Genomic DNA, 13,362 nt, shown 5'->3' on the forward strand with positions numbered 1-13,362 from the left:
TACTATTTCCATTCATAAAAATCATACTTCATGTTCTGTTGCAAAACTCAAATGGAACAATATTGTGGGTTCTACAGTGTATAGTCTTGCCTCCATCTTTACTTGCTGGTTGCAAATGTTTCTCTGGCGTAGATAATACAACTTCACCAACTGAGATTCCACAGAGTTTGGAGAAGTTTGAACACATAGAAATGCATGTGATATATTGAAAATAGGGAGGGAAAAGAAAAATATAAAAAAAATAATTCTAAGAAAAAGCTTAGATTCTCTTGGAGATAGAAGATTTCAGATCCTAGGTCCACATGCAGCTCAGTATTTGAGGAGGAGTAAAAGCTATGCACTCTTCCAAAACTCAAAATAAGCTCCTTCAAGCACAATAGATGTGTGCATGCTATGAAAAGACATTAGGGAGTGATAAATGATTGGACATGTTATAGTAATTAGTATTAAACTTCTCTTATTGAGAGTATTATGTTGGCAAATCTATACTCAGCCACTTCCAGAAAAGATTGGCTTTGCTGTGCAAATACTTTTTAATTAATTTAGCAGAAACAGGAACTCGATTTTCCTTCCCCAGTATGATTAAATCCTGTTTTGGATTAAAATAACTCACTACTATCTTAATCCATACAATTCCAGAAAACAAATTGCACAATATGTTGGAAAGACATTAGCAATAGGAAAGACTGTTCTTAAGCTGAGTCGGCACAGATAAATAGAAAACTTTTATATTATATAACTATTTTATGTTATATGTTTGTTATAAGAAATGGGTCTTGACATCCATAAAGCTACTGCACTACATGGGACAGTCCTTCGAGTGTCAAATAAATGTATTTCCCCCTTCTTCTATGGGTATTATTAAAGTTCACTATAGTTCAACACAAAAGGTTCCTGTTTTATAGGAAAAAGCAGCAGAAATGACCACATTATCAGGTAGGTTAAAACAATGTTCATTAAAAGGACTCTGTGGAGCATGGAAAGCTGAAAGTCCACACTGTCCATTCAGATGTAGATTTCAGGTTGTAGTTAGAAGTAAAAAAAAAAAAAAGACTGTACATCCATCTGTAATGTACTAAAAAGAAACATATACAGATTATGGCTCAAAAGTGGATCCCAAGGCATATGAAATCTGGCGAGGAAGATTTCTAGCTTAACAATGATCTCCTTCTTCCCGGTTACTTTGGAAACTCAATTCAGTCAACAGGTAACATTCCCACTAAAGCCAGGCCTTTTTGAGAGTCTGTACACTTTGCCTCCTGTCCTTCCCTGTTCCTTTTGGCTTGCCACTTATATATTTTAGTCCTACCGGCTAAGCGGTCCAGAAATAAATATAATTTAAAAAAAAAAAATCAAGAAGAAAGGTTCTTTTAATGAAGAAAAACCAAACAAAAAGTGAAGGATCTGGGAAGCAAAGCCCTACGTACACTAGGGTTCAAGTTAATACTATATTAGCCCAAAGCTAAAAGACAGATGTTTGACAGCTTGAAATAGCATACTTGTTTCTTTAAGATAAAAAAAAACATTTAATTCTGACTAAAACCAGATATAATACAATGGTTATTTTATTTTTATAACATTTCTATTTCCTCATTTTCAAATGAAGAACCTCTTTCACATTTGCACTGACCTTGTGATGGCTACGCTACAAGACAAACTGTGTCAAAAACACAGAAGAGGCAAAATTTTCTAAAACAACAGGGAGAGCAAAAGATTCTGTCCTGTCTCAGGATACAATATAACAGGACTGGGTTTAGCAACTGGCTAATTCTGCTGCATTGGGTAGGTTCAAATGGGGACCCGTGTAGTGGCATCATTAACTGAGACCACAATTGGGTGGACCACTAGATTTCCTGAAATTACTCAGAGTCTGAAGACTTCATCTCATGGTGGAAGGATGTAGTCATGTTTCAGTGGATATAAACCAAGCTAGAAACCTATCACTTAACTGAACCACCCACCTTGTGAGAACAGAAGCAAAGAAACAGTAGCTGGTGAAGAAATGACAAGTGTGCATGCTGCTGCCATTCACAGATTTCTTGCCCTCCTTCTTCATTTTATTTTCAGAAATTGTTTGTCTTAATTTGTCTATTTCTTCTTTGTTCTCTTTTCCACCTGAGATATGTCTTCTTAGACATATCATAACCCAATCTTTGCTACATAGACAAGAATTCAGTCTGCATAATAATATCCTGTATCGTCTTTAATTCTTCTCTTATGTATTTTGTGGCTGACAAAATATTTTGCTCATGTGAGTGGGTAGCAGAGGTGGTATTCAGCAGGTTCTGACCAGTTCTGGAGAACCGGTAGCAGAAATTTTGAGTAGTTCAGAGAACCAGTAAATACCATCTCTGACTGGCCCCGCCCCCATCAATTTTCTGCCTCCTGAGTCCCAGCTGATCGGGAGGAAATGGGGATTTTGCAGTAACCTTCTCCTGGAGTGGGTGGGAATAGAGATTTTACAGTATCCTTCCCTGCCATGCCCACCAAGCCATGCCATGCCACGCCCACCAAGCCATGCCCACAGAACCTGTAGTAATTTTTTTTGAATCCCACTGGTGGGTAGGTCTTTTTAGGGGAATGTTTGTTTGATGGATGGCCCAGACTAGCTCCCATCTCTTTTTTCCTTCCAAGATAAAAAAAATATTCCTACCAAGAACTGCATGTAGGTACAGGAATGTATGAACCATTAAAGTGAACTGGTCATACTATCACATAATACTTCCCTTAAAAGAGAGGAAAATGCTAACAATTTAAATCACCACTGAACTGTGGTGGGATTACAATGGCTCGGGAAGAACTTTCAGGAAGAGAGAAAGGATGAGGTGACCTAAAGTGATCAAAGGCCAGACCCATAGAAACTGAGCCCAATTAGGGTTGCCAGGCTGTCATATTAATACTGCCATCTATGAAGAAAGACCTCTGAACTGTAAGCCTGAAGGTAAAAATTATCTTGTTTTTACTTTTCTGGGTACTTTAGTGGATACTTCTCAGACTAAAAAAAGAATGTAAAAGATAGTTCTGCTGATTAAATCAATCTGGAATAAGTCAAATCTGGATAAGAGCCATACATCAAATGATACATAGCAAAAACAGCAGGACAGAGAACAGGTAGCTAATTCTGCTTATATGTATCTAATTATGATATGTGATGGTGCAGTTCAAAGGAATCATGCTACACTGACAGAGACAATTAGGGGGTCTTCAAAATGGGACTGAAATTAAGTTTCCTATATCACTTGCCAAGAAATTCACAGGTTATAAACAATAAGCAATTTAATAAGCAATTAAAATCATAACTGGCCAACAGAAAAATCTAATAACCAAATAATAGTAATAGGATTTCTGTCTTTTTTTGACAAGCTGCTAACATAAAGGAGAAAAAAGGAATGGGATACTTACTTTGTTTAATGTAATGTTTATTGCACTAGCAAAGAAGGAAAGATTTGACATTGTCACACCTTATTTACATTATGACATATTCTTCAAACAATTTCATGCTGTTGTAACTTCTCTTTATCGGTTTCTTCCTCACCCTCGGGACTTATGGGCATAATGCCAACTTCTAGTCAGGAGCAAATAATACTCTATTCTCTAGGTTACATTAAAAGCTGGCTTTGGGGATATGAAACACAGCAGTTCAGAAGGAAGTGTCCTGTTTGGATTGGGGTAATATGCTAGGAAGTTGGCATATGTTCCTGCTTTTCTTGGAACGAGAACAATACAGATCACACCAATAATTTATATACCAGATATTATTTGCTTTTAATCCTTTGTTACTCATCTGAAGCAGCCTACAACAGGTTCACTTGGATCGTTTGATTACATTGGCTAGTAGGATCACCACCATCTTCCCCGAGGAGCGGAGAAGGCTTAGATAAGGACATGAAAGCATAACATACTCAATCATAAAAGTAGAATTCATTTTGGTTGCTGAAATATGACAGCAGACCCCTTTTCAAAAACTCAGTGTATTAACTGAATTGCGTCACATATGTGTGTTTGATGAAATCAAAGTTTTAGCTCAATAACCTATGACAGGTGTTCTGAAACTCTGCAATATTGTGATTCCCCTCAAAATCAGTAAAACTAGATTTCACTAGAATTAGGGTTGGGCAAGAAATAAATGTACAACTTATTTTTTAACAATTACATACTGGTCTGCATGTTAGGTAAAACAATGACAGAACCATACACTTTTTAAAATAAAAATGTTTCATTGGAAATAAGTATTTTACTTCCTATAAGTGCCATAGCTGGCTTTTGTTAGCTAGCAAGACAGCTTTATGAGAGGAATCACCACTGAATGCTGGATCTGAGTTGGCCTAATCTCTCCAGATCATTGAGATCGTCCATGTGACTCTGGACAGCTGCTCCTCATGAATAGACCATGGAAACTGTTGTTTTCATAGTCATTTTATGATTGAAGTGGTTGTGAGTTGGGATTTATATCAAGTTCAAACTTGCAAAACCGCCTTTATGGACATTATGCTTGAGCAAGCCTTATATTTTAATTACTTTTATTTATTTATTTTTTTAAAAGTATATTGGAGAGTTTAAGATATTGGAGATATTCATCAGGTGAGTTCCCTTCTCCTTAAAAGATAATGGTGTAAATTTGATATTGAAAGTTTTAAGAATATATATTTTTTGAATATGTAGCAAAAGGGTGTTTAGTATATGGTTTTTTGAAAGTTAATAATGGATTGAGGATCAAGAGGGATTTGGAATTACAGCTTTGAAATATTTAGGAGACACTTTTTCATAGGCAAATGGAGACTGTTTTCACTTTGATCTGTTCCAATTTGGAAGTCCCACAATTCAGTTCAAGGCTAAGTCCAAAGCATGACCGGACCACTCTCAGTGACTAAGAATTACTGAGACTTAGAAATAGACAAGGAGAATGAAAAAATGTCTTGAAAGGGGTTGTTTGTAGAACTGAAAGTCCAGCTTTATTCATTCCGCTGCTTGGTGAAAATGACTATTTGCCTGAAATACTGATTTAAAAAAATTAAAAATAAAAGTATGTCTTACCTTATCCCTTGCATCATTCAGAAGGTCTTCCAGCTCAGAAAAACTAAAACTGGCTACTGTGATAAAGTCGCTCATGATGGGGATGAATTTATCACCTGGTTCCCGCATACGCCTCTGCTGATAATCTAGCTCCTAAGGAAAGAAAAAGATTGGAACAGCTAATTGGTAGCTAGCAAGACAGATAATAATATAAAAAGACAACACTTAAACTTTGGAAGAAACACTGAAAAATGGCGACTGAACCCATGTAAAAATAATTCCCATATCCAAATCAAGTCAGTTTGGTTTAACTAGAATTATTGAAAACCACAATTGGTTAAGTTCACACATCACACCAAATCAGAAGTGGATGACCACTTTTTTTTTTTTTTTTGCCTCAAAAGCTGCAAGAGGCATGTCCTGAGACCAGTGGTGGGTTTCAATTTTTTTTACTACCGGTTCTGTGGGTGTGGCTTGGTGGGTGTGGCATGGTTTGGTAGGCATGGCTTGGTGGGTGTGGCAGGGGAAGGATACTGTAAAATCTCCATTCCCACCCCACTCCAGGGGAAGGTTACTGCAAAATCCCCATTTCTTCCTGATCAACTGGGAATTGGGAAGCAAAGAATAGATGGGGACAGGGCCATTCAGAATTTATACTACCTGTTCTCCGAACTACTCAAAATTTCTGCTACCGGTTCTCCAGAACTAGTCAGAACCTGCTGAAACCCACCTCTGCCTGAGACACAATGATGTTATCAAATGGCAGGATTAAACATTCTTGGTCCTTTACAGAGATTTCCAGGCAGTTTTAAAGACCATAATGATTGTGTTCTGTACATTAGAATTTTAATTCATCCATTTCAACTTGTAGTTTTGTATTTGTAACCAAAAAATATTTGCATCTCTGAAGATTAGCCATTTGCCACTACAAATTTTCAGTTTCTAGCAAGCTTTGGGTTGCCTGTACTTGCAAGTAAACCATTTTGTGATTTGCAATCCATATGGAATGAGTTTACACGAAACATTAAGCTAAAATTAAGCAAATCACATCATGACTTAGGATGATGTATGACAGCAATGAAAAAGGGAAGAAAATAAGGGTCACCTGGAAGACTCAAATTAAGAGCGACCAGAATATCACCAAAAAAACTACCAACAGCTTGAGAACATTACATTATAGCTACAATTATAAGGTAATAGCAAATCCTAATCTATTCTCTACTAACGATCAATTGCAAAACAAATCACTTGGAATCAGAATTAAAAAAGAGCTGGAAAGGACCTTGAAGGTCTTCTAGTCCAACCACCTCCTCAAGCAGGAGACTCTATAGTATATCAGATAGGTGGCTGTCCAGTCTCTTCTTAAAAACCTCCAGTGATGAAGCACCCACAATTTCTGAAGGCAAGCAGCTCCACTGGTTAATTGTTCTCACTGTTAGAAAGCTTCTCCTTAATTCCAAATTGCTTCTCTCCTTGATTAGTTTCCATCCATTGTTTCTTGTCTTGCCTCTTGGTGCTTTGGAAAATAAGTTGACCCTCTCTTTGTGGCAGCCCTTCAGGATTATTGCTATCATATCACCCCTAGTCCTTCTTTTCTCTAGGCTAGCCATACCCAATTACTGCCATTGTTCTTCCATGTTTTTGTTTCCAGGCCTTTAATCATCTTAGTTGCTCCAGAAGGCTTGCTACCACGTAATATACTGTAATTATATTTTTCTTTCCAATTTTGACAACATAGAAGACCCTATCCTACTATGATTCAGGATCTCTGAACATTTCTAAAAAAAAAAAAACCCTTGCAAATATTTTGAATGACCTCAGGAGGTCAGTCGAGGACAATTTCAAACAGAGTTGTTATCCCCTTCTTTGCAAGACTGTTGCTTCCTAGCAGAGTTTACCACTTAAATTTACCCACTTAAATTCTAACCTCTGCATAGCTTTCACTTACGTAGAACAGTACATTAATTTTCTACCACCACCATCCCGACAAATTACAATAATAACTCATTAGATTTTGGTTAAACTTTCTTATTTTGAGGTTACATTTGCTGCTCTTGTCACATCTCCCCCCCCCCCAATGAAGGTTTCAAGAAAATCTTTTTGCCAGAGGACTCTGCTGGAAGTCTGGAAATTGATCTCATGATTCAAATTTGACGCAATAGTAGTTTAGGACTGCAAATTAAGGAGAACCGAGTTGAATCTCACTTGATCTTATTCATACCATGCAATTTTATTTACCCCACAAGGTTTTAAGGTGATCTCTTTGTGTATCATCCTAGAGAAAAATGGATTTATAAGAAAGCATTAAGAATCTGATTTCATGAAGAATGAAGTGAAGAATTTGATTATATGTAAGGCAGGAAATCCAGAAAATTGTAGAATTAGATAAAGTTGCCTTATTCCTTTAACAACTCAGTCCATCTAATTCATTATTGCCTACTTTGACTAACAATGAGTATTAAAACACATGCCTATCTCACTTCTAACAAATCCTGGAGCTTGATTTTGGATCCATTAGCACATCTTTATTCAAGCAACAGGACTTCCTTCCCCAACACTACAATTGTATTTTGTTTGGCATTTATTACGCATTGCTTCTTTTTACCTACTCCCCTGTTCTTTTCCTCTAAACTGAGGTAGCAAACTCCTTTGATAAGGCATTAACACTAATGGCTTTGTTACAATAATGGCTTATTTACTGTTCTCTGTTTTAACTGGAATAAGCACTTTTGGAGAGCATTGGTTAGGATGTTCTTTATTTTATCCTTTGCCTGGAGGAAAAGCTTAGAAACCAACACTGCATTGCTATAGACAGCGCCCAACTTAAGACATGTGTTTAAAAATCCTACTTTCTACTGTTTGTCTGAACGGTTTTACAGTGAAGTCAATCCCATAAAAGTTACAAATGCCATTGGCAGGAGAGCTGATGCCTTGGCAGCAATCCTCATAAAGAGAAGTGAGGGTTTACAGATTTCCATTTTGATTTACTTTGCTTTGCTGGCTGTAGTCTGTGAAGTTTCTCAAAGCTAGGCTCACATCTCATTTTCAAATGGTGCTGCCAGCCCTGGGAAGCGACGGATTACAAAGTGCCTCTGTGAGCAGCTGACTGTAAACCTATTTTTAGTCTGATGTTTATAAGAAGGGGCCTTGAAGAACCCTCTCCACTGTCAGTGCCAGGACTGTGGTGAGAACATGTTGGAATGCAGTCAACAGTTGCGCCTTTTTTTCCCTTTTTCCTGTCGTCTCCTCCCAACAACGGCCTTCTATTGTTGTTACAGTGCTACGTTTTTACATACCTCCAAAAGAGTGAAATGAATGAGCTACACTGGAAGATATTAGCTGCCAAGTTTTATAATAATCATAAAGTGACATGGGAGGGAAAAGAAGTGGTACATGAATGGGATAAAATGCTTGGCTAAGAAGAAGAAAAAGGAGAAGGTACCTCAAGGATACTGGCTAAGTTGAGAGTAAGCGGTTTGCCATTCAAGAATTGCATCTTGCTATCTCTTGCTTTTATGAAATAGCCATCACGGAGTTGCTGGGACACAAAGATCTTTCTTATTAAATTAAAAATTCTGCCTGTTCTGGAAGATGGGCCTAACAAAGAGAATTTGTCAAGCTGTACACCTAGTGTTTGAGAACTACCGTCTCAGGATTAGCAAACAAACTGACCACCTGTTTGCCACTGCTTGACTTCCTAAAATATTTGGCTTTAAAATGCATATTAAAAACACACATTGAGAAGCATTTAATGAATTGGAGGTACTTTTTAATATCTGCTAGATTGGTTCCCCCGCCCCCCCATATTGGAAGGATTGATGCCTGCATCTCCCATGCAAATACCTTTTGTGGGGGTTTATGAGTCAAGAGTGTGTAGCATGAAGAGCAACAAGAAGGCAAAGGGTATTATTTAAACTTGGCAGTAGAATTTGGAATGAATTCCAAAATCTACTCTGAACGTAAATTAAAAAGAAGTTTGAATCTAACAGGACTAAAGATGCTTGGAAATAAATCCCTGATCTGTGATACTGTAAGGTTTATTATCCTTCAAGAGAACCAAGGAATTGATGCCATTTCCAGTGTACTTGCAGATATCATTTTAAACCTTATTGTTCGACAAAGAGGTTTTAGCCATTTTTTTTTTTGCAAGTGACGACTAATCTAAGTGAAAGGTCAGTCCTCTCATCTAGCCTAGGCCTCAATTATATGGTCAAAAAAACTTCCAAATATCTCTGTCTAACAGTAAGGATTAAAATGCTATTTGTAGATAAACAGAGTAGCAGCAAATATAAATGATTTAATTCAATATAACTGTTATAACTTTCCCATATACCCATTGTTCCTAAATAACCTTACAAGGGGAGCATGGTATTTATAGCTCCAAGAAAAAAGTGTTATTCTGTTCTTTGAATATATACTATGTCTGCTAATACAGAGCACCATCAATGGCTTCTTCACCCATTATATGGTAACTAATATAGTTTACAATCCTGTGTTAGACTCATTCCTTGCAAATGAAACATGCAGTAAACATTGACTAAACTTTGGCATTAACATTTCATTGTTCTAACTCCAAAGAACTGCATCTTAAGGAAATTACTGAAAAATGATATTTGCAGTCAAGTAATTCAGTAAGAGAAAATGGATGAAATGATAAGTCTCTAAAATGCTCTCAACCAGCTGCAAATATTTAATTTTAAGAAGCTGTTCGATATTGTAAACTAGTCCAGCAGTCTCAAGTCACAGGCAAGAAGCATGACTAAAGGAAGGCCACACAGAAGGCCCATGACAGATAAAATGAGAAAGAAGATGTTACTGACTGTAGCTCTCAATCCCAGTTCATGCATTTGCAATACCCTGAAGAATCTTGTATGACTAAGTCTTTCTGTTTGCAAAAGCTGGCTGGCTCCTTTCCTTATGAGTTCAGTGTGATCCCACAGAAATTACCCCAGAGCCTGTGCAACTAATCCAGAAAATAGAAAGACTATTCAAAGCCTGAACTACTCCCTAAAAGAAAAGGTTGCACTATTCCAAACCCTTATTTTAAACACAAATTACAATGGAATTTTTTTTCTACACAACTGTATGGAAGAAATAGAGAAAAGCCAGAAATGGTGTGAAATGCCATGGCTCATTCATAAAATAGCATTTGCCTACCGAAAGGGAGACAAAAGAGTTTTGCCTTACAATCTGAATAAACGCCAGCCGTATCTGGACTGATCTTAACACAGCTCCCTACAATCGGCTGGCAGCCCCTAGGGGGAGAGCCTTCTCTGTGGGGGCACCTACCGTCTGGAATGAGCTCCCCCCGGAGATACGGAGGATCCCGGATCTGCGCACCTTCCGCTGCGCTGTGAAGACCTTTCTATTCCATCAGGCGGGCTTGGCCTAATCTCTTCCCTCTTTTTAATATGTAAATTTTAATCTGTTTTTAAATTATTGGGGTGTTTTAATCTGTCTGGGCCAAAATGATTTAATTTGATTTTATCTGGTTTTTAAATTTTTTGTATCTATGTATTTTATTGTTTGGCTGTTCACCGCCCTGAGTCCTTCGGGAGTAGGGCGGTATACAAATCAAATAAACTAAACTAAACTAAACTATGCATCTCCATCACATATAAGGTTCTGTTAGGACATTAAAAGAGCAAAATGCATGCTATGAAGGAAAAAGAAAGCTTAAAGGCTTTGAGTAGTAGGCAGTTGTGTTTACTTCTTAATGTAATAACAGGTTTAAAACTATATGATAACCTTCCCTCATTGGGGGGGCCCTCTAAGTGTGTTGGACTTCAGTCATTCTAGTACCCAGTAATTCTGGGGAATAAAAGATCAATACATCTGAAGAGCACTGGCTTGGGGAAGGCTGTACCGCAAGGTCGCTATCTCCTTTCAGACTTGCTCTGACTGCTCTCTCCCTACTTGGCAATCATTCTGGCAGGTAATAAATGCCTTAATACTTAGGCTACACCCCGCCTGTGTAAACGTGTCCACAGAGACCACATCTAACACCTGCTCAGAGACTAAAAGTCTCTGAAAGAAGAAAAAAGTATTCAACGTTTGGATTAGCACTGTTGATCAAATTGCCGTTCCCCTGCTCACAGCCCCAGATCAAACAAATTTCCCTGCACATCTGTTAATATCATCACATCAGCTTTCGCAAGAGATATAGGGGTGAAGGGTAGGGAATGGTCTCAGAGAAACAGGCTTTGCTTGACAAGGAAGAAAAGCTCTTTCTTCTCTCACCAAAACACCCTCTGCTCCAGATCCCTGGTGGGACATTTTTAAAGTAGTGTGTTTAGAAACTATGACATACTTACAGCTTCAACAGCTTTCAACCCAGTCTTTACGTTATTAACTTCTTTCTCCAACTCCACTAGGCTGCAAGGAGACACAGAGAGAGTGGTTTAAAGCAAAAGTGCAATTCTACAAGGATGGTAGAGGAACTGCTCAAAGTAGAGACAACCATCCATCCTTTCAGTATCATATTTGCCCCCCAACACCAGCTCCCCCCCCCAGCAGATACTAGAACAGAAAGAGATGTCCATTCTGCTGTTCACTGGCTTTTAAGAGCACGCTTAGATTCTTCAAAAGTATGAGATTTGGCCTGAGAAAGCTGCAACAAAGAGCTACCAAAGCTCTGACCACAACTAAGTCTTTTCATCTGGCCAGTTTAAATGAAGTACAGCAGTTCTTGTTTGCTATTAATTGGTGTTATTTGGTTGATTCCATGTTGATTAATTTCTAAAAATAAAAATAACTATGTTGCCAGTCACTCTAAGCACCTATTGTGGAAAGGCATGGTAGAAATGTTATTAATTAATTGCTAATGACAAAAAGAAGATAGCTCCAGGAGACCCATCTGACTGAGATAATAAATACTCCTTATACCAACAACTATTTTTAGGGCTATGCATGCTCTGAAAATGATTTGAAAGTGATGTTTCCAAATGCAAAGGATAGGAACAGCATTTCTTTAAAACAGCTGTAAATTTTTAGCCTTCTGCGCAAGTCTAAAAAGATACAGTTGCTTTAATGGGCATCTCGTTAAAGTTGCTGCCCGCTTATTCGTCTTTTTTTTTTAAAAGCATGCTGTCAGTAACATTCAACCATGTCTGGATTGAGACCAGACAGCAAAAACTTTCATCAGCTCTACAGTTTCCCTACTGTTTCTAGACTCTGCTTCAAGTATTTTTTTAATCTTTAATTTCTTCCAATTATGTTAAAATCAACATAATCAAGTATCCCATTTAAGACACATAACTGATCAAAATAGGCTAGATTGGTTAGACTTTGGGGGCAGATTTCAACGTGCAAAAGTTTGTTTTGGAGAATGAATGGAAGTTACACTGAGTCTTAGAATGAAAGCCCTGGGGAGAAATTTCCTGACAGAACGATTGATCAGTCAAAAGACTTGCCTTCAGAAATTGTGGGTGCTCCAACAGTAGAGGTTTTTAAGAAGAGATTGGACAACCACTTGTCTGAAATAAAATGGTATTGGGTCTCCTGCTTGAGCAGGGAGTTGGACTAGAAGAAATACAAGGTCCCTTCCAACTCTGTTATTCTATTAAACTTCTCCTCTTTAAAAAGTCCAGCACTGTTGTTAGTATATGTTAGAATTTTGAATAGAAAAAATAAGTGGATAAAATAAGAATAGAAGATACTGTTGGCCATCCTATAAACTTCAGGAAATTAATAAAACAACCTTCAGTACCTATTATAGATATTTTTCCCTAGACAAATACTACTTGGAGTTAATACTGGCTACTTTTTGGTATGCCCCACCCCCCCACCCCCAGACTTGTAATAGGAATTGTGGTAGAAATGTTTTTTATCCATAATGTACCTATCTACCTACTGGATCTTAACATCTTTTTGTGATAGGTGAAAACCTTTTGATATTTTTCCTGATTTAATTATACTGTATCTAGGTTATATTATGTTGCTTCTTTGTGCTTGCTAACTTAATACATTTTGATCAATAAATCTTTTTCTAGAAGTGGAAAGATTACACATTAGCATATAAAATGAAATCAAATTAATGCTTTGAATATGAACATTGTATATCGGATACCCAACTGATGCATTAGCTAAAACCAGACCTGTGTATGAAATAAGCTCAATTCAAAACATTAACATGCTTCAAAGCAAGGCAATTAGCAAATAGTACAGTTTTCTTAATGTTCTTTAGTCCTTCTGAAAGCACTAGGATTTACTGACTTTCAAATCTCTAACATTTACTTTCAGATACAATTGTATAGAGCCACACTGTGAATCAAATAATATCTTTAAGTGAAAAAGGATTATTGGAATAGGAACTTACAAAATGTAAGGTATCCTTTACTGATGTAACTG

The 13,362-nt window shown here is 37.3% G+C and overlaps 1 protein-coding gene across 2 annotated transcripts in view; it reads right to left on the reverse strand.

Moving 5' to 3' along the window:
* DAAM2 (dishevelled associated activator of morphogenesis 2) overlaps positions 1–13,362 on the reverse strand; it is a 161,430-nt gene that overhangs the window by 7,854 nt on the left and 140,214 nt on the right. For both annotated transcript variants that reach the window (XM_070932454.1, XM_070932453.1), the window contains 2 exons: positions 11,328–11,388; positions 5,035–5,166 (listed from right to left, as the gene is read on the reverse strand). In XM_070932454.1, the coding sequence (XP_070788555.1) occupies positions 5,035–5,166; positions 11,328–11,388 (193 nt within the window). The remainder of the gene's footprint in view (positions 1–5,034; positions 5,167–11,327; positions 11,389–13,362) is intronic.

The sequence above is a fragment of the Pituophis catenifer genome, unplaced genomic scaffold (assembly GCF_029215685.1).
Source record: "Pituophis catenifer annectens isolate HBS135680 unplaced genomic scaffold, rPitCat1.0.hap2 SCAF_1, whole genome shotgun sequence".
NCBI lineage: Eukaryota > Metazoa > Chordata > Lepidosauria > Squamata > Colubridae > Pituophis > Pituophis catenifer.